Source organism: Bubalus bubalis, chromosome 2 (genome assembly GCF_019923935.1).
Source record: "Bubalus bubalis isolate 160015118507 breed Murrah chromosome 2, NDDB_SH_1, whole genome shotgun sequence".
Taxonomy (NCBI): domain Eukaryota; kingdom Metazoa; phylum Chordata; class Mammalia; order Artiodactyla; family Bovidae; genus Bubalus; species Bubalus bubalis.
The window spans coordinates 29,916,353-29,938,621 of NC_059158.1; the positions used below are offsets into that span (position 1 = coordinate 29,916,353).

The window sequence follows — 22,269 nt, forward strand, 5'->3', positions numbered from 1 at the left end:
GCAGCCTACCAGGCTCCTCCGTTCATGGGATTTTCCAGGCAAGAGTGCTGGAGTGGTGTGCCATTGCCTTCTCTGAGTTTTTCTGAAGCATAATGCATATTTAATGTTTTATACAAATTATAATAAAATTTGCTCCCTCTAGTGGTTAACAATATAAAATCATTTAAATCTTAGCTTGCTTGTATGGCTGTGTGTTTTACTTTTTTAACAATAAAAAATAAGTGATGATGAGGAAGAAGTACAGTTATAATTTAATATCATCTTAAGTAATTTTAATGATTAAAATTATTAACACAAAACTTCCTCATTAAAGTTGGTGTTATACATACTTTTTATGTATGTGTTATATGTTTAAGTAAGCATCCATGCAGATAAACCACTTAAAAACTTTTGTCACTTGGATAATCTATTTTCATTTCACTTAATTAAAAAATTATATAGTGGTGATCTTTTTAACATGCATTTTCTTAATATATTGAATTATTTTGATATATCAAAAATAAGTTATAACTTTAAAGTTACATTGCTTTTATACATTTAAAAGCAAATAAAAACTAGAAGTATCCATATTACATATGACTTCAGGTACTTATAAATGGAAAAATACAGATTTCAGTTTTGGAAGGAATTTCAGTAATCTTTTTTGCTTAATCCCCTCATTTTTACAGCTAAGTAAACTAAAGTTCTGGAGAAGGCAATGGCAACCCACTCCAGTACTCTTGCCTGGAAAATCCCATGGACAGAGGAGCCTGGTAGGCTGCAGTCCATGGGGTCGCGAAGAGTCGGACACGACTGAGCGACTTCCCTTTCATTTTTCACTTTCATGCTTTGGAGAAGGAAATGGCAACCCACTCCAGTGTTCTTGCCTGGAGAATCCCAGGGACGGGGTAGCCTGGTGGGCTGCTGTCTATGTGGTCGCACAGAGTCGGACATGACTGAAGAGACTTAGCAGCAGTAGCAGCAAACTAAAGTTCAGAAAGGTCTAGTGACTTGCCAAGATCACAGTTAGGAACAGAATAAACTAGAAGTCATATTTCCTGTCTCATAGTCCATTCTTTATCTGTTTTATTAATAAATCATCACCAGTTTTGGCCACCTCATTAGAGTAGATACTTAAGGTAATTAGGAAATAGTGAATTATGAGATGAAGGGTATTAATAATCTAAGTAGACAATGTATTGCATTCATGATGCTCGTATAGAAGATTATTTAGGCGATAAAAAATAAGCACAACAAATATTTAGTATTTCAAATGATTATAAGAGGCAGTGTTTTATTGCTTAAGCACAGACTAGGCACCTGGGCTCTTAATTCTAAGTCTAGTTTGTTTCCTAATTTGTTTGTTTGATATTCTGAAGACTAAGGCAGATTTTGGCAAAGAAAGTATGCATCAGGCACTCCTAATCGTATCATTATTTACAGCTGCAGTATATATCAATTGGCTTGTTTTGCCTTTTACTAAATGTTTTAGGATCCTTACAATAACATCATTCGTACCACAATAGAAGCAATGGCAGCGGTGTTTGGAGGTACTCAGTCTTTGCACACAAATTCTTTTGATGAAGCCCTGGGTTTGCCAACTGTGAAAAGTGCTCGAATTGCCAGGAACACACAAATCATTATTCAAGAAGAATCTGGGATTCCCAAAGTGGCTGATCCTTGGGGAGGTTCATATATGATGGAATCTCTCACAAATGATATTTATGATGCTGCCTTGAAGGTGAGTTTCTCCTCCTTGAAACTTTGCTTTCAAGATTTACAGATATATGAAGATTTATAGATTTTTGATTTATAAATGAGATCATTTATAGATTTGTATCAGAATTTATAAAGTGAGAGAAAAGGGGAATTTTAGATTTGACTTATTTAGAACTGAAATTTATTTTAAAAATATTTTTATTTATATTATTCAAAGAGTTAAAAAAACAACTAAGGTTAAAAGGCTATAATAAAATAAGCAATCCTTTGTCCTCCACTTGCTTGTTTTCATGCTTCCTTGAGTTAGCTACATTTTTTGTTTGTTTTTGTCTCCATATTTCAAAATTACACGTGTATACTGTTTGTCCTGACTCAGTCCGTTTTAGACCTTATCTATTGCTTTGCTAGTATGGTGGTGTGGTATTTTAGCTGGATCTTGCCCCTTCTTTCCCATCATACCATAATACTCATGTATTATAATTATATCTCAGTGTAAAACCTTCCTGAAGCCCTCTAAATTCTCGTTTGATTTAGACTGGTTTCTCTCTGGACCGTTACTATCCTTGGACTTCCCTTTGTCGTTACTCTGGAAATTCTTTTCACCTCTGCTATGTTGAATCTGTATCCTGAATCCTGTCTCTTTGTTGATTATCCCTTGTTGTTCTGAAGCACATCTTATGAGAACCTCCTAAAAATGGTGCATGGGAAATGAATTATTTGAAACTTTGGACGCTTGAAAATGTCTTTATTCTACTTTCATATTTGATAGTCTGGGTTTGGAATTTTTCATTTGAGAGTTTGTAAGCAAATATGTAAGTTTTCACCTACTTTTTATTCCAGCTTCCAGTATTTCTGCTCAGAAATCTGATGTCATTCTCACCCAGGCTCTTTCCTTCTGAAAGCTTTAGGGTCTCTTCTTTATTTTTGTATTGATTTATCTTTGGTGTGTGTATTTTTCCCTACATTGTCCTTGACCTTTGGTGGACATTTTTTCACCTGGCCGCTTTTTCATGTTTTCATGGCTCTGGGAAATTGTCATGTATTATTTCTTTGGTAATTGCTTTCCTGTCATTTTTCTGTGATTTCTCTTTTTTAGAACTTTAGATCATGTTCTGACATTCTTATAATGCATCTTTGAGGGTTTTTTTCCTGTTTTTTTTTGAAGAGTCCTCAGCTTTATCTTTCTACTTAAATACTTTAAAATTCACATATGTTTTTAGTTTCTAAGAGGTCACTTTTATATCCTATTTTTTCTGCTTGCATGTCATACTATTTGTTTCATTAATACAGAATCTCTTCTTCCTTTTCTGAGGATAATTATATCTTTTGGAGTCTTATAGATCCTGTGTTGTCACTGTTTCTTCAGTGCACCGTTTTGTTTGAGTTTTATTCAGAATGCAGGGTTTTGTTTCATACACATCTTATCCTTGCCTCTTCCGGTACTTGATGTTTCATAGTCCATTGCTTCTCTAGTCTAGTAAGTTTTGGTTTTCCTGACAGAAAGGGAAAAGGTAGTTACGAACTCTCAAGTAGTTTCCATCTTTTTAGCTTCCTAAAAGATTCTCGGCTTCTGTTGAATCTAATATAGGTTTCTCTTTCTTAAATTCGTCAGGGGAAAGCCAGTTTGACCTTGCTCCTTTCTGAAAAGTCATATCCCATTCCACCATCCATCTTCCACTATCTCATGTATATATGAGGCTGTGATCGAAGGTTTAGATGTTTCTTGATGTCAGTAAAGATAGAATTATATCATTACTCTATTCCTCAAATCAAAAATAAAATGGCATTTTGAAATTGTTTTTTAGAGTCTTTATTTATGTAACCAAGGAGATTTTATTTATATAACTAAAATTAAAGACTACACAATTAGTATTATCTTTAGTTGGCTTCTAAAACAAGTGAGAGGTGTTGTGTTTTCCAAAATGGACTTGTTAGTTCTTCTGGACTTGTTAGTTCTTCTGTTGTCTTTTTTGTTTTGTTTTTTTCTTGATTTTGTTTTTGTTTTGTTTTTTTAAATTAATTAATTTATTTTAATTGAAGGCTAATTACAATATTGTGGTGGTTTTTGCCATACACTGACATGAATCAGCCATGGGTGTACATGTGTCCCCCATCCTGAACCCCCTCCCATCTCCTTCCCCATCCCATCCCTCTAGGTTGTCCCAGTGCACCAGCTTTGAGTACCCTGTTTCACGCATCAAACTTGGACTGGTCATCTATTTCACATATGGTAATATACATGTTTCAAAGTTATTCTCTCAAATCATCCCACCCTCTCCTTCTCCCAAAAGGTCCAAAAGTCTGTTCTTTATATCTGTGTCTCTTTTGCTGTCTCACATATAGGGTTATCGTTACCATCTTTCTAAATATCATATATATATATGCTAATACTGTATTGATGTTTTTCTTTCTGACTTACTTCACTCTGTATAATAGGCTCCAGTTTCATCCACCTCATTAGAACTGATTCAAATGCATGCTTTTTTAATAGCTGAGTAATATTCCATTGTGTATATGTACCACAGATTTCTTAACCATTTGTCTGCTGATGGACATCTAGGTTGCTTCCATGTTCTGCTGCTGCTGCTGCTAAGTCGCTTCAGTCATGTCCGGCTTCTGTGTCCTAGCTATTGTAAACATTGCTATAATGAACATTGGGGTACACGTGTCTCTTTCAATTCTGGTTTCCTGAGTGTGTATGCCCAGCAGTGGGATGGCTGAGTCATATGGCAGTTCTGTTTCCAGTTTTTTAAGGAATCTCCACACTGTTCTCCATAGTGGCTGTACTAGTTTGCATTCTCACCAACAGTGTAAGAGGGTTCCCCTTTTCTCCAACCCTCTCCAGTGTTTATCGTTTGTAGACTTTGATAGCAGCCATTGCTGACTGGCATGAGATGGTACCTCATTGTGGTTTTGATTTGCATTTCTCTGATAAGGAATGATGCTGAGCATCTTTTCATGTGTTTGTTAGCCATCTGTATGTCTTCTTGGGACAAATATCTGTTTAGTTCTTTGGCCCATTTTTTGATTGGGTCATTATTTTTCTGGTATTGAGCTACATGAGCTGCTTTTGTATTTTTGCGATTAGTTCTTGTCAGTTGCTTCATTTGCTATTATTTTCTCCCATTCTGAAGGCTGTCTTTTCACCTTGCTTATAGTTTCCTTCATTATGCAAAAGCTTTTAAGTTTAATTAGGTCTCATTTGTTTATTTTTGCTTTTATTTCCATTACTCTGGGAGGTGGGTCATAGAGGATCTTCCTGTGATTTATGTCAGAGAGTGTTTTGCCTATGTTTTATTCTAGGAGTTATATAGTTTCTGGTCTTACATTTAGGTCTTTAAGTTAATTTTTGTGTTAATTAACTTAACATTTTGAGTTAATTTTTGTGTATGGTGTTAGAAAGTGTTCTAGTTTCATTCTTTTACAGGTGGTTGACCAGTTTTCCCAGCACCACTTGTTAAAGAGATTATCTTTTCTCCATTGTATGTTTTTGTCTCCTTTGTCAAAGATAAAGTGTCCATAGGTGCGTGGATTTATTTATGGGCTTTCTATTTTGTTCCATTGGTCTATATTTCTGTCTTTGTGCCAGTACCATACTATCTTGATGACTGTTGCTTTGTAGTAGAGCCTAAAGTCAGGCAGGTTGATTCCTCCAGTTCCATTCTTCTTTCGCAAAATTGCTTCGGCTATTTGAGATTTGTTTTGTATTTCCATACAAATTGTGAAATTATTTGTTCTAGTTCTGTGAAAAATGCCATTGGTAGCTTGATAGGGATTGCACTGAATCGATAGATTGCTTTGGGTAGTATACTCGTTTTCATTATGTTGATTCTTCTGATCCATAAACATGGTATATTTCTCCATCTATTTGTGTCATCTTTGATTTCTTTCATCAGTGTTTTGTAGTTTTTTATATATAGGTCTTTTGTTTCTTTAGGTAGGTTTATTCCTAAGTATTTTATTCTTTTTATTGCAATGGTGAATGGGATTGTTTCCTTAATTTCTGTTTCTGTTTTCTCATTGTTAGTGTATAGGAGTGCAAGGGATTTCTGTGTATTAATTTCATATCCTGCAACTTTACTATATTCATTGATTATCTCTAGTAATTTTCTGGTGGTGTCTTTAGGGTTTTCTATGTAGAGGATCATGTCATCTGCAAACAGTGAGAATTTTACTTCTTTTTTTTCCCTATGGATTCCTTTTATTTCTTTTTCTTCTCTGATTGCTATAGCTAGGACTTGCAAAACTGTGTTGAATAGTAGGGAGAGTGGGCACCCTTGTCTTGTTCCTGACTTTAGGGGAAATGCTTTCAATTTTTTGCCATTGTGGATAATATTTGCTGTGGGTTTATCATATATGGCTTTTATTATGTTGAGGTATGTTCCTTCTATGCCTGCTTTCTGAAGAGTTTTTTTTTTAATCATAAATGGGTACTGAATTTTGTCAAAGGCTTTCTCTGCATCTGTTGAGATAACCATATGTTTTTTATCATTCAATTTGTTCATATGGTGTATCCCATTGATTGATTTGCAAATATTGAAGAAACCTTGCATCCCTGGGATAAAGCCCACTTGGTCATGATGAAATGATCTTTTTAATATGTTGTTGGATTCTATTTGCTAGAATTTTGTTGAGGATTTTTGCATCTATCTTCATCAGTGATATTGGCCTATAGTTTTCTTTTTTTGTGGCATCTTTTCTGATTTTGGTATTAGGGTGATGGTGGCCTCATCGAATGAGTTTGGGAGTTTATCTTTTTCTGCAGTTTTCTGGAAGAGTTTAAGTAGGATGGGTGTTAACTCTCCTCTAAATTTTTGGTAGAATTCACCTGTGAAGCCATCTGGTCCTGGGCTTTTGTTTGTTGGAAGATTTTTGATTAGTTTCAATTTCCATATTTGTGATGGGTCTGTTAAGATTTTCTGTTTCTTCCTGGTTCAGTTTTGGAAGGTTTTACTTTTCTAAGAATTCGTCCATGTCTTCCAAGTTGTCCATTTTATTGGCGTATAGTTGCTGATAGTAGTCTCTTAGGATCCTTTGTATTTCTGTGTTGTCTGTTGTGATTTCTCCATTTTCATTTCTAATTTTGTGATTTGATTCTTCTCCCTTTGTTTCTTGATGAATCTGGCTAATGGTTTGTTTATTTTATTTATCTTTTCAAACAACCAGCTTTTAGTTTTGTTGATTTTTGCTAAAGCCTCCTTTGTTTCTTTTTCATTTATTTCTGCTCTAATTTTTATGATTCCTTTCCTTCTACTAACCCTGGGGTTCTTCATTTCTTCTTTTTCTATTTGCTTTAGGTGTAAAGTTAGGTTATTTATTTGATTTTTCTTTTGTTTCTTGAAGTAAGCTTGTATTGCTATGAACCTTCCCCTTAGCATTGCTTTTACTGAATCCCATAGGTTTTGGGTTGCCGTGTTTTCATTTTTGTTTGTTTCTATGCATATTTTGATTTCCTTTTTTATTTCTTCTGTGATTTGTTGGTTATTCAGAAGCATGTTGTTTAGCCTCCATATGTTTGTATTTTTAATAGTTTTTTTTTTTTTCCTGTAGTTGACATCTAATCTTACCACATTGTGATCAGAAAAGATGCTTGAAATGATTTCAATTTTTTTGAATTTACCAAGGCTAGATTTATAGGCCAGGATGTGGTCTATACTGGAGAATGTTTCGTGTGTACTTGAGAAAAAGGTGAAATTTATTGTTTTGGGGTGAAATGTCCTATAGATATCAATTAGGTCTAACTGGCCCTTTATATCATTTAAAGTTTATGTTTCCTTGCTGATTTTATGTTTGGTTGATCTATCCTTCAGTGTGAGTGGGATATGCTGCTAAGTCGCTTCAGTCGTGTCTGACTCTGTACGACCCCATAGAAGGCAGCCCACCAGGCTCCCCCGTCCCTGGGATTCCAGGCAAGAACACTGGAGTGGGTTGCCATTTCCTTCTCCAATACATGAAAGTGAAAAGTGAAAGGGAAGTCGCTCAGTCGTATCCGACTCCTAGCGACCCCATGGACTGCAGCCTACCAGGCTCCTCCATCCATGGAATTTTCCAGGCAAGAGTACTGGAGTGGGGTGCCATTGCCTTCTCTGGAGTGGGATATAGTCTCCCATTATTATTGTGTTACTGTTAATTTCCCCTTTCATACTTGTTAACATTTGCCTTACATATTGAGGTGCTCCTATGTTGGATGCATATATATTTATAATTGTTATATCTTCTTGGATTGATCCTTTGATCATTATGTAGTGTCCTTCTTTTCATGGCCTTTATTTCAAAGTCTGTTTTATCTGATATGAGTATTGCTACTCCTGCTTTCTTTTGGTCTCCATTTGCATTAAATATCTTTTTCCAGCCCTTCCCTTTCAGTCTGTATGTGTCCCTTGGTTTCAGGTGGGTCTCTTGTAGACAGCATATATAGGGGTCTTGTTTTTGTATCCATTCAGCCAGTCTTTGTCTTTTGGTTGGGGCATTCAGCCCATTTACATTCAAGGTAATTATTGATAAGTAGATCCCATTGCCATTTACTTTGTTGTTTTGGGTTCAAGTTTATAAACCTTTTCTGTGTTTTCTGTCTAGAGAAGGTCTTTTAGCATTTGTTGAAGAATTGGTTTGGTGGTGCTGCATTCTCTCAGCTTTTGCTTGTCTGTAAAGCTTTTGATTTCTCCTTTATATTTGAATGGGATCATTGCTGGGTATAGTAATCTAGGTTGTAGATTTTTCTCTCTCATTACTTTAAATATGTCCTGCCATTCCCTTATGGCCTGAAGAGTTTCTATTGAGAGATCAGCTGTTATCCTTATGGGGATCCCCTTGTGTGTTATTGTGCTTTTCCTTTGCTGCTTTTAATATTTGCTCTTTCTGTTTGATCTTCGTTAGTTTGATTAATGTGTGTCTTGGGGTGTTTCACCTTGGGTTTATCCTGTTTGGGACTCTTTGGGTTTCTTGGACTTAGGAGGCTATTTTCTTCGCCATTTTAGGGACATTTTCAACTATTATCTCAAGTGTTTTCTCATGCCCTTTCTTTTTGTCTATTTCTTCTGGGACTCCTATGATTCAAATATTGGGGCATTTAACATTGTCCCAGAGGTCTCTGAGGTTGTTCTCACTTCTTTTAATTCTTTTTTTCTTTTTCCCTCTCTCCTTCATTTATTTCCAACATTGTATCTTCCACCTCACTTATCCTATCTTCTGCCTCAGTTATTCTACTGTTGGTTCCTGCCAGACTGCTTTTGATCTCAGTTATTGCATTATTCTTTATCAATCAACTCTTCTTTATTTCTTCTAGGTCCTTGTTAAACATTTCTTGCATCTTCTCAATCCTTGTCTCTAGTCTATTTATTTGTAACTCCATTTTGTTTTTAAGATTTTGCATCATCTTTACTATCATTATTCTGAATTATTTTTCAGGTAGACTCCTTGTCTCTTCTTTGGTTTGGTTTGGTGGGCATTTATCATGTTCCTTTACCTGCTGAATATTTCTCTGCCTTTTCATTTTGTTTAGATTGCTGTGTTTGTGGTGCCCTTTCTGTAGGCTGGAAGTGTGTGGTTCCTTTTTATTGTGGAGCCTGCTCCCTGTGGGTGGGGTTGGACTAGTGGCTTGTCAAGGTTTCCTGGTTAGGGGAGCTTGTGTCTGTGTTCTGGTGGGTAGGGCTGGATCTCTTCTCTCTGAAGTGCAATGAAGTGTCCAGTAGTGAGTTTTGGAGTGTCTATGGGTTTGGTGTGACTTTGGGCAGCCTGTATATTAATGCTCAGGGCTATGTTCCTGTGTTGCTGGAGAATTAGTGTGGTATGTCTTGCTCTGGAATTGTTGGCTCTTGGGTGGAGTTTGGTTTCAGTGTAGGTATGGAGGCTTTTGGGTGAGTTCTTGTCTATTAATATTCCCTGGAGTCAGAAGTTCTCTGATGTTGTCAGTTTTGGATTTAAGCCTCCTGCCTCTGGCTTTCAGTCTTATTCTTACAGTAGCCTCAAGATGTCTCTATCCATACAGCACATGATAAAACATCCTAGATGATAGAACATCTTCGTTGATGGTGAAACAATTCTCCACAGTGAGGGACACCCAGAGAAGTTCACAGAGTTACATGGAGAACAGAGGAGGGAGGAGGGAGATAGAGGTGACCAGGAGGAGAAGAGGGGGAGTTAAAAGGGGAGAGAGCAAGCTAGCCAGTAATCAGCTCCCTAAGTGTTCTCCACAGTCTGGAGCACCTGGAGAGATTCACAGAGTTACATAGAGAAGAGAAGAGGGAGGAGGGAGATAGAGGTGACCAGGAGGAGAAAGGGGGAGTCAAAAGGGGAGAGAGCAATCTAGCCAGTAAGCAGTTCCCTAAGTGTTCTCCACAGCCCAGAACACCCAGAGAGATTCATGGAGTTAAGAATAGAAGAGAAGGGGAAGGGAGGAGATAGATGTGACCTGGGGGAGAAAAGGTAGAGTTAAAAGGGGAGAGAGCAGTCAAGCCAGTAATCACACCTCTAAGTGAAAATGGGTACTGAAGATTAGATTCTTAAAGGTACAAAACTGATAACAAATACCAAAAAGCAACGATTAAAACTCTAGAGTAGAGATTAGATTCTCAAAATACGTATTAAAAATACAAAACAAAACCAATCATAAAAATTATAAAATATATATGTATGAAATTTGCTTTAAAAATAGGGTCTTTTTATTTTTTTGCAAGGTAATTGTAGGTTATAAAAATGAAAATTAGAGGAGTAATAAATAATTAAAAAAATTAAAAAGTGATCATAGTAAAAATATATCTAGGAATTTCTTTGGAGCTGTTGTGAGCAGCGTGGGGTCAGTTCAGTTTCAGATAGTTCCTTGTTCCAGCTTGTACTTGTTCTCAAGTTCTATAGGCTGCCTGCAATGCTTAGTAAATGTTAACTACAGGGTTTTAATCTGTTTCACCTGTCACTTCCAGAGCGGTTCCCTTTTGTTTATTTTGGCTTCCTCTGTTTGCAAGTTTCTTCAGTGTCTAAATTCCATCCTGACACAAGGGTGCAAAGGTGGTCACTTATTTAGGCTCACTTGTTCAGTTGTGTTATGGGGCGGGGAGGGATACTGCAAGCAAACATTGCTGGCATGTGTGGGGAGTGCTTGCCGTGTATGGACCACACTGGGTTTGCTCCAGCTCAAGGCAGTGTGTGCTTCCCAGGGCTAAGCCGCTCAGGTTCTGGGGTACTCTCCAAGTGCCCAGACTTGGTTGGGCATGTGTTTTGTGCCCTTCCCACGTCTGAGCAGATCAGGCGACCAGGTGCTTGACGAGTGCATTGTCCCAGGTGGGCCGTGCGTCTTAATCATCTCCCTGGTCTTGGCTGCTTGGTTTCCTGGGTGCGCCAGGAGAGCATTATCTCAGGTGTGCTGTGTGTCTCCCTGGGGAGCTGATCTCAGGCTGTGACCCTCTTGGCAGATGTCAACCATTCCAGGATCCCAGGAAGATGTGGTTAGCAGCTGGGAGCCTGTTCACAGTTTGGTGGAGAATGCCGGTCTCTGGGGCCGAGATTGCAGCAGCCCCTTGCCTTCTGGTTCAGGCTGTCACAGGCCTGCCTCTCTGCATCTGGCGAGGGCTAGGGGCCTGTATGCAGCTGACTAGCTAGCCTTTGGTATTCGCTCAATCCTTTGCTGTGTGAACGGGCCAGTCTGCACATTAGAGCCTTTCGCAGTAAAGCTCTCTTTTTTTTTTTTCCTCTCTGGCTATCCCACAGTTTGGGTTGCTATCTCATGTTAGCTCCCTCAGATTGTCCTCAGGGCATTCATGTCCGGTCCTTAACCTAAGCACCAATTATGCAGCCCATGCCTCCCTGTCCAGCCCCCACTTGCTGGTGGCAGATGCAAGTGTCTGGGCTACCTCTCCACTGGCAGTTGCGGTTAGGTGCGTATTCTGTGGGCTTTTTTTTTTCTTCTCCCTGTTATGTTGCCCTCTGAGATTCCAAAACTCCCCACAGACCCGCCTGTGAGAGAGTTTCTTACTGTTTGGAAATTTCTCCTTCATGCCACCTCCCCAGGACGGGTCTCCGTCCCTAACTCTTGTCTCCCTTTTTGTCCTTTATATTTTGTCCTACCTCCTTTCGAAGAGAATGGGCTGCCTTTCTGGGTGCCTGGTGTCCTCTGCCAGCATTCAGAAGTTGTTTTGTGGAAGTTGCTCAGCGTTCAAATGATCTTTTGATGAATTTGTGAGGGAGCAAGTGGCCTCCCCGTCCTCTGCCATCTTGGGTCCTCTCTTCCCTTCTGTTGTCTTTTTAAATGATTTTAAACACAGAATGTCCTTTTTAATTGATGTAATTTGCATATTTACATTGTGTTAGTTTAAAATGTACAGTGTAAGGTTTTAATATTTGTATATATTGTTAAAAAATTATCTGAATAAGTTTGGTTAACATCCATTACTACACATAGTTACAGATAGTTTTGCTTGTGATGAGAACTTTTAAGATCTACGCTGTTCTGAAGTGAAGTCACTCAGTCATGTCCGACTCTTTGCGACCCCATGGATGGAGTAGCCTGCACCAGGCTACTCCATCCATGCGATTTTCTAGGCAAGAGTACTAGAGTGGGTTGCCATTTCCTTCTCCAGGGAATCTTCCCGGCCCAGAGATTAAATCCAGGTCTCCCGGATTGTAGACAGACTCTTTACCGTCTGAGCCACCCATCACACAGTATTGTTAGCTCTGCAGAATTTCTAATCAATGCTCTTATTACTTCTTTTCTCAAGAAACATTAAATTTACCACTAAAATAATTTATAATTTTATTAACTTTAGTATTTACATAGCATAACATGTTTGTACTATTTATTAAAATATTTTCATATTCTCTTCTAGTTTTATTAATGTATTTTTCTTATTAGCTCATTAATGAAATTGAGGAGATGGGTGGAATGGCCAAAGCTGTAGCAGAGGGAATACCTAAGCTTCGAATTGAAGAATGTGCTGCCCGAAGACAAGCTAGAATAGATTCTGGTAAGACAAAGTAGAAAAGGTTTTATGTGAAATGAAGTATTTAAAAAGAAATATTAATTTCTATTTGAAGGTAGCGCATATAGTGAATAGAACAAAAGTTATGGATAAGTGAAACTTGGATAAAATGTTTCTCATGAATCTATATGTATCTATCTCTGTGTTGTATTTTTGCATGCCTGGATACACATGGGAAAACATGTATAAAGTATATTTGGAGGCATTATAAAGCAGAGTTTGTAATTCTAGTTTATCATTTATAAATTTTAAAGGCTTTTTTGTTGTTGTTGTTTAAAAGTGGTTGGCTGTAAGGGAATTAAACTACTAGAAAAGCTCTTGCACATTTATCTTCTACCTTATAAATCTTAGATGGTAGCTGCTGCTACAGTCTTAATTTTGTAGTGTTAGAAGAGAGTTTATCAGAAGCTCTGGGAAAGTGAGAGAATAATAAAAGCCCTCCCTTTCAGATATTTTGATATATACTTGTCTTTTCCCCTTCTACCCCTATTCCATATTGGTATTTGCTGATCTTTATTGATGTCTATTAAGAGTTAAGAATACTACTTAAAAATATCAAACTTATAAGAAAAGTATGTGGTGATCAGAGCATTACTGTTAGACAATTATGTGTGAATAGAATATACATATTATTTTCCTCTGGGAAATTGACAGGTTCTGAAGTAATTGTTGGAGTAAATAAGTACCAGTTGGAAAAAGAAGAATCTGTGGATGTTTTGGCAATTGATAATACTTCAGTGCGTAATAAGCAGATTGAAAAACTTAAGAAGGTAATAACAGGTATCATATTTTGAGTGTTTTTCTTGGTATGCTGGGCACTGTCCAAGCCCTCATGTGTCCTGCTCTCTTGTTACAACAACCATGTGAGGTATGTATTATTTTCCAACATTTTAGAGATAAAGAAACTAAAGATAAGGGAGATTGAGAAACTTGCCTGGGATAAATAATTAAGCAAGACTCAAATCTAAGTCTGTTGATATTAAACATTTACCTTTTTAATCATAATGTCTGCCTCTGTGAAACTTGTATGTTCTTATTAGAAACTGCTCCATAATAATAATAAATTTATTGATTTGAAGTAAGGCTTAGATGGTTATACAGCTCAAAGTTAAAAACAAGATTAAATTCAGAGTCCATGTTTGAACCCAGGTCTTCTCACTGTAATTTATTTTTGTGTTCCTGATACTACTATGAAATAATTATTTGCTTTCATTTTTTTTTTTAAAAATTAAAATATATTTGAATAGTGTTTCAGTAAGATATAATTTAGAATGAAAGATGTTTATTTTGATTGAAACTAGAGTACTGGTATAATTTTTTATTTCCAGTTTCTTACTGAGAGGAACCAAAGTATACAAAGTACTAAAATAGATAAAACATATTAATTCTTATTGTTGTAACTATATATTTCTATTATATGGAGCTACTTTGTCTCATAATCTCTGGCTTTAGTAATTACTGCTATTTCTAAGGCAGGAAAGTTGAAGTTCCTTAATGGTTTTCTCTGTTTACTATCCTTGTGATTAAGATAGGACTTTCCCCCCCTCAGTTTAAGTATTCTTTTAAGAATCTAATAGACTTTGTCCAGTTAGACTATATGCACAACATTCATCTTCCATTTGTTTTTTCTATTAGAGTTAATGGCAGATGTTTAATGATATTATTTCTTTTTACACCCTCATTCAGGAGTTAATTGTTCCTCTCCCACATTTTTGCCTTTTTTTAAAAAGAGTTTTATTTAGGATGTAGCATTATATTTCTAGTGACCACAAAAGTCTCAATATTTATTATATTTGGAAAACTCCTTGTTTCCTCTCTTTTACTTAAACTTTCTTAAACTTACAGCTTGAGGGCACACAGTTACCATAAATGATAATATAACTTATTTTTAGATAAGAGAGAAATTCAGTAATGATAATGGATGTGGTTTGTTCTTTGCCTTTAATTTGAATTTCCTAATCCCCCTCTGCTTATAAATATGATAAAATTTTAGTGGCATCTTCAGATCAGATCAGATCAGATCAGTCGCTCAGTCGTGTCCGACTCTTTGCGACCCCATGAATCGCAGCATGCCAGGCCTCCCTGTCCATCACCAACTCCTGGAGTTCACTCAGACTCACGTCCATCGAGTCAGTGATGCCATCCAGCCATCTCATCCTCTGTCGTCCCCTTCTCCTCCTGCCCCCAATCCCTCCCAGCATCAGAGTCTTTTCCAATGAGTCAGCTCTTTGCATGAGGTGGCCAAAGTACTGGAGTTTCAGCTTCAGCATCATTCCTTCCAAAGAAATCCCAGGGCTGATCTCCTTCAGAATGGACTGGTTGGATCTCCTTGCAGTCCAAGGGACTCTCAAGAGTCTTCTCCAACACCATAGTTCAAAAGCATCAATTCTTCGGTGCTCAGCCTTCTTCACAGTCCAACTCTCATATCCATACATGACCACAGGAAAAACCATAGCCTTGACTAGACGGACCTTTGTTGGCAAAGTAATGTTTTTGCTTTTGAATATGCCATCTAGGTTGGTCATAACTTTCCTTCCAAGGAGTAAGTGTCTTTTAATTTCATGGCTGCACTCACCATCCGTAGTGATTTTGGAGCCCAGAAAAATAAAGTCTGACACTGTTTCCACTGTTTCCCCATCTATTTCCCATGAAGTGGTGGGACCAGATGCCATGATCTTCATTTTCTGAATGTTGAGCTTTAAGCCAACTTTTTCACTCTCCACTTTCACTTTCATCAAGAGGCTTTTGAGTTCCTCTTCACTTTCTGCCATAAGGGTGGTGTCATCTGCATGTCTGAGGTTATTGATATTTCTCCTGGCAATCTTGATTCCAGCTTGTGTTTCTTCCAGCCCAGCATTTCTCATGATGTACTCTGCATAGAAGTTAAATAAACAGGGTGACAATATACAGCCTTGACGAACTCCTTTTCCTATTTGGAACCAGTCTGTTGTTCCATGTCCAGTTCTAACTGTTGTTTCCTGACCTGCATACTTAAGCAGCATCATATTTTAGACTCATACAGATATGAAAATTTTTAAAAAGTTGAATTTAGGTAACTTTGTTTAGGCATGTGGTTGGGTCCAGAGCTAATAAAGTATTATATAACTAAGATATTTCTAAGTTTGATCTCTTAAGTACTTGGGAGGGTCAGCACTGTTATTGCCCTGCTTGTTTGTGAATTATCAGTGTTATATAGAATTTGGCATTACTTTAGGAAGTTCTTAAGCGTTGAGGGAGTGAATAAATGAAATGAATACCAAATGTAGGATATATGTTATCTCTTTCTCTCTTTTTTTTTTTTGCTTTTGCTTTTTTTCTTTTGCTTTTAAAGTTAGGATTTTGGAACAGTTTCCATATGAAACATGTGTATATATATATATGTGTGTGTGTGTGTGTGTGTATAATCTGATCTCTATTTTATTTTCTAATCACACAAACTGTCCCTTTCCTTACCTGTTTCTGTAAGGTCAAATCCACTAGGGATCAGGCTTTGGCTGAACGGTGTCTGGATGCTCTGACTGCATGTGCTGCCAGTGGAGATGGGAATATTCTCGCTCTTGCTGTAGATGCAACTCGAGCAAGGTAAAGGATATATAAGTTTGAAGTTTTCCAAATACTAAAAGTTGACCAGTTTAGTTTTTCAGAATCAGTCTTAAATAAGAGATTGATTCTATAAACCATGTGAACCTCAAAGAAAATAATTGGAAACCAAAATAAAATTAATTCTTGTTTTTTGTTTTTTTTTAAAAAAATATCTGTGCTTTAAAAACATTCATCCATTTTGCATGGAGTATATTAATAGCTGTATTTCCCTGTGGCTCAGGACATTTGAAGCTCTTGTAATATCACTGATTTACAGGTTCAAATTTGATGTTCTCTCAAGTATAGGAAGACATTATTATGCTCACAGTAAGCAAACCTGCCCTTTGTCAAAGGTGGACAGTATCTCTTTCTTCCTGAGCTGTGTACTATGTAGACATCTTTGAAAAAATAGTCTAGAATAAAGGCAGTTAGTCCTTTGCCTTACAGAACATGCAGAAAAGCAAGTGATCCGCAAAATCTTTTCTCCCAATATATGATAATGTCACTAAAGAAATTGGTTTTGCTTTTATTGTTTATTGCTTAATATAATTAATATAATGAACTTTTAAGTTGTTTCAGCTGCTTAAGGGATAGAATGAATAGTATGTTACTTTTTTGTTTGTTTTTCAGTTTTAATTTCTTAAAAGAAATAAGATGACTTCTCTGCTTAAAATCCTTCGATGTTTTCCCATTTCTTTTAAATTAAAACCTAATCTTACTATGATTTATATGACGGCTGAATGTAACTCTTGCCTACTTCTCTGACCTTGTCTTATCCTGTTTCCTTTATTAGTGTCCCCAATTTCCTTCTTCCTATTTTTAGCACATAAAATATATTTTCCTACTTCTCAGAGTCATTCATTTGGCATTTCCTTTTTCAAACACTTTTCCCTCTTATGTTCCCTTAAGTTTCTCTTTCTCATCATTTAGATCTTAGTTCAAAAGCTGTATCTTCATGTCTTCAACTGCTTTAAAACAGCTTTCCCAAGCACCTCATTCTATTTTTCCTATTTTAATGTCTTCAGAGTACTTATTACCATATGAAATTGATTTATTTGTTTGTTAGTGTACTGTGTGTATATTCTGACTGGATGATATGCTCTGCAAGGGTCAGTCAGTCAGTCAGTTCAGTCGCTCAGTCATGTCTGACTCTTTGTGACCCCATGAATCGCAGCACGCCAGGCCTCCCTGTCCATCACCAGCTCCTGGAGTTCACTCAGACTCACGTCCATCGAGTCAGTGATGCCATCCAGCGGTTTTTTGTTGTTTTTTTTTTTGGTTGTATTTATCACTACATCCTAGCACTTACCAGTGCTTGCCCCATATTAGGCACTCAGTACATGTTGAATGAATTAATAAACAAAAATGGAATATGCTATTAATAAAAGATTTACTTTTTGTCAAGAAAATCACACTGGGAATATTGCTCTTTGCCCATTTATATTGCTAAGCAGTGAATTGCTCAGTAATCTTTAGATACTTGTCTATTAGTAGTTTTTAGGTCATTCGGTCATTTTTCAGTTGACAAATGTTGAAAGAGATCACATTGTATAAAGGCATCCAGAGTATTTTTTTTTTTATAAGTATCCTGAGGAAAGATGCAGTCATGAATGCAGTAAAGAGCATTCAGATTTAGGTTTTTGACAGCCTATTTTTGACAGAGGTAATAAAATATGTCTAAGTATATTGAATATTAAGATAAATATTATATCCCAAATAGTGATATTATCAGAACCTCCATTTAATATTTTAGATGTACAGTTGGAGAAATCACATATGCCATGAAAAAGGTATTTGGTGAACATAAAGCTAATGACCGTATGGTGAGTGGAGCCTATCGCCAGGAATTTGGAGAAAGTAAAGAGATAGCATTTGCTATCAAAAGGTAATGTGTGAGATTTCTTAAACCAGAATGTCATCTTTTCTGTTAACACAATCCTCATGTATCTACTGTGGGCTTAATTTTCTCACATACAACTGGAAGATACTGATATTTGACTTATACTTTGCTCCTTAATCTGTAGCTTTAATAATATTTTGAACTTTGACCATAGTCCCCTTTCAGAGTTTCTCATTTAAAGCAAATGTTTGTTTAATGTTGATATTGCTTCACATCCTCCAGGGACTTAGATTTCAATCTCCTTAAGATGGTACACTTTTATATTTGCTTAAATTTTATTTATATTGTTTAGTCACTCAAATAATTATAAAATCTTTACTTTTCCTATTTGAAAGTAAATATTTGGTTGCCATCTATGAATAAGTTAAAATCAGTCATTGCTGAACTGATAGTAAGTAACACGGTCCAACATGAGTTGGAAATACGAATTAATATAAATTGATCATGTTTCTGTAGTGTGAGTAGTGCCTTCCTGATGATTGGTTTTCTCAACCTCTGTAATAAATTTTCCACAGTTATGTCTCTACTCATATATGAGATAAATATCAAAACAACCAAGGTGAAAGTCATCAAAATGGCACGTGTTTTTTTATTTTAACAAAAGTAAATTTGTTTCTTAGTGCTTTTTCATCTGGGGCATACATTTATTGACTTAAGCAAGAAACTATTTTGATTATACATTATCATAAGATATCACATTGAGGCCACTTGGAGGAGTTCACGCTTGTGAGTGGTAAGTGAGATATGGACAGTCCAAAACAGCTAGTGAGTCAAGTATATGTACAAATAATTCTGAAGGCATTTTTTAGTTACTATTTTACTATTTCTGCATATTGTACTCTGGAGACTGTCTTAAGAAGTTGTAAAGTTGTTTTCTCATATTGCTTCACTGTGATGTTCTCAGTGTTACAGGCTTAGAGTCTTTCAAATTTTCTTCTAGGGTGGGAGATAGTAAACATACTCAGGCTTTAATTGAGTTCTTGATGTAAAACAAAGATATTAATAAAATATGAATAAACAGATTAGTTGTTTTTATATAAACTTGAAAGATATGCTGCAAATAAATTATAGTTTTATATCTTACCTTTGGGCAATTATTATATAACTGTTATATTTTATTTTATTTAATTTTTTGGTATCTAATGCCTTTATTCTCATTTTTATTTGCTAGCCTCTTAAATATAACTCTTCTACAACATCATAATCTTGAAGGTCTGTGATGCTATTTCTTTACTGACTTCCTGTCCTGAAGGTTTCTTTCTAGAAGTGATACTCACACCTGCTAACACTAAACTGTCTTTTCTTTTTTTTTTTTTTAGGACTCTTAAGCCTTAAAATATATTTTAAAATGTTCCTTAGGGTTGAGAAGTTCATGGAACGTGAAGGTCGCAGACCTCGTCTTCTTGTGGCAAAAATGGGACAAGATGGACATGACAGAGGAGCCAAAGTTATTGCTACAGGATTTGCTGATCTTGGTTTTGATGTGGATATTGGTCCTCTTTTTCAGGTATTGAAAACTGTTGGGAGGAGTTTCAAGTCCTGTTGTTATATGCTGCAGATAGGCCCACTGGAATGAAGACTACAGAGTATTCATTGAATTTTTACTGGGAAAGAAGTGCACCTTACTCAAGAGACCCAGCTTTTAAGTCTCTCATTAGAGAGTTTCCCATTTGGGATTTTAAGATATTACTCAGAAAAGCTAGAAAAAATTCTTACGATAGTCCAGACTTCTGGGTATGTGTTCTTAAACTGTATTGCTAGATAAATATGTAAATGTGTTTAGAGTCTCACACATTTAAGGTGAGTTTTGTTAGGAATCTCAACTATATTTAAGATTAAATGAATCATATACAATGTATTTAGTTTGCTTTCAGTCTTTTAAGTTGAATACTTTTCCATTCTACTTTCTTACTCATAATTTGCTATCTCTTTGCTTTAGTTTGTTTGCTTATTTTAAATAGCGATCAAATATAATGCAAATATTTAGTGGTTAGCTTTTAGGAAATTTTTTTTCATAAAATAAAATAATTTTTAAAAATTGTTGTCAGTCATTGGAACCTAAAGGAATTTTACAAATAATTGAAAGTTCATTTCCCCATTAAATACCATCTCTAAAAATTTGTCTTTTAGTACCATCAGCTTTGTTACCATAATTCTGCATCATTTTTAAAAATAGTTATAGTTATCTGTGGCTGAAGGTACAATCATGTAGTACTCTGATGACTGATTTAATAAAAATAATAGATTTGATGTTTTTAAAATTGAAACATTTGATAATTTCCAGTTTGACTTATATAAACATAAGGCATGGAACTGAATTATTCAAATGGAGTTTTAATCTAATAAATTTTGGTGGCATGGATGATATGAATAACAAATCATGCTTAAATTAAATGCTTTATCTTTAAGAAATGAATAGCAAGAATATGCACATTTTTAAAAGGTTTTAATTTCATGTTAATATTTTTTGCAGACTCAAGGTTTTACCAATATATGACTTTCCTCGGGATCTTCTTAAATGTAGTTCCATTCATGAGTATAGAATCGTTTGTTTTTGCACTAAAACTATGAGTCTTAAAATCTTGCCAAACTCCAAGAAAATTCACAAATTTTTATAGTATTTTTTCTGCTTATAATTATGCAGTGGTTTCTCAGATGGCCTTATCCTTCCCAATTGTCTTGATTTACATTATATGTACCATGAGAGATATGTAGGTACTTTTTTTTAATATGAAATGATTTAAATTCATGTACATTATCAAAGCAATGTCATGAACTCATAACAAAGGAGATATGATCTTTGTTAATTCATAATTGAATGTTTGAAAACATCCTTTATAATTTTATATCCCAGTAGTAAACTAAGATAATAAATACGAGACATGGCCTCACCTGAACCATCCCTTCTCTTGTTTATGCACTTCCCTGGTTGCTATAGCTCCTTAACTAGTTTCTACAGTTCTGTTATTTTGCTCCATGAAGTGAAAATGAAATTGTCAGTTGCTCAGATGTGTCTGACTCTTTTTGACCCCATGGACTGTAGCTTGCCTGGCTCCTCTGTCCATGGAATTCTCCAGGCAAGAATACTAGAGTGAGTAGCCATTCCCTTCTCTGGGAGATCTTACTGACCCAGGGATTGAATGTGCATCTCCTGCATTGCAGGCAGATTCTTTTACTCTCTGAGCCACCAGGGAAGCCCTATTTTGCTCCATATATTACCGTTAATTTCATATTTCCATGGGAGAACAAGGTCCTGGTGCTTCGTAGTCCACCATCTTCTGTCTTCTCATTCAGTTTTAATCCTAAGGTTCACTTTTTTATGTTGCATTTTAAGTTCAGTCTTTAATTCTTTAGATCCTATCACATGTTACCTCTCTTTAATGTTGGTAATGAAGACAACAGATGTATTTTTTTAAAAATTATGATGACGAGATAATATAGTTTGCCTATATCTCCCCTTTATCTTAAAGATTTTGCAGGGAACTTCATCTTGATATAACTTAATTGGTAAATGGTAGAGCTAGAAGCAGACATAGCACTGGTGTTTATATAACAATTGGATGAGGTGGTATTTGAGAATGGTGAAATATGAAGTTATATTCACATCATGATTTTTAATGAGCACAATTTTGGAATGTCCACCGAAGTAGTTGTAACACTTTAGAAACACTTTTTGGGATTAATAATGATTTGCATCTTTACTTTGTAACTGTTCAGACTCCCCGGGAGGTGGCCCAGCAGGCTGTGGATGCAGATGTGCACACTGTGGGTGTGAGCACCCTCGCTGCTGGGCACAAGACCCTAGTTCCTGAGCTCATCAAGGAACTCAACGCGCTTGGACGGCCAGATATTCTTGTCATGTGTGGGGGAGTGATACCACCGCAGGTATTTTCATCTCCTGCATTTTCTAGTACTGTACTGGGACTGCTGAGTAACAGTAGTTTGTATGTAATTATTTAATTTACTGTATATTTTCTCTAAAAATGTGTTGCAGAGTTAGAGTCAAATTAGAACCAAATTATTTCCTAGTGCTTCTACTAAGTAAATTCTATAAAAGTGGTCAATGTTGTTTTCTCTTTAGACTGTATTGTAATTCAGTATGCATGCATGCATGCTAAG

At 36.1% G+C, this 22,269-nt stretch overlaps 1 protein-coding gene across 2 annotated transcripts in view; it reads left to right on the top strand.

Moving 5' to 3' along the window:
* Positions 1-22,269, top strand: part of MMUT (methylmalonyl-CoA mutase) — a 41,644-nt gene that overhangs the window by 13,530 nt on the left and 5,845 nt on the right. Inside the window, exons 6-12 of one of the 2 annotated variants that reach the window (XM_006041278.4) lie at positions 1,472-1,720; positions 12,542-12,653; positions 13,323-13,438; positions 16,135-16,250; positions 18,004-18,135; positions 19,510-19,657; positions 21,868-22,035. In XM_006041278.4, coding sequence (XP_006041340.1) covers positions 1,472-1,720; positions 12,542-12,653; positions 13,323-13,438; positions 16,135-16,250; positions 18,004-18,135; positions 19,510-19,657; positions 21,868-22,035 — 1,041 coding nt within the window. Of the gene's footprint in view, positions 1-1,471; positions 1,721-12,541; positions 12,654-13,322; positions 13,439-16,134; positions 16,251-18,003; positions 18,136-19,509; positions 19,922-21,867; positions 22,036-22,269 lie in introns of those variants that run through there. The other variant, XM_025268717.3, reaches the window with a different exon arrangement.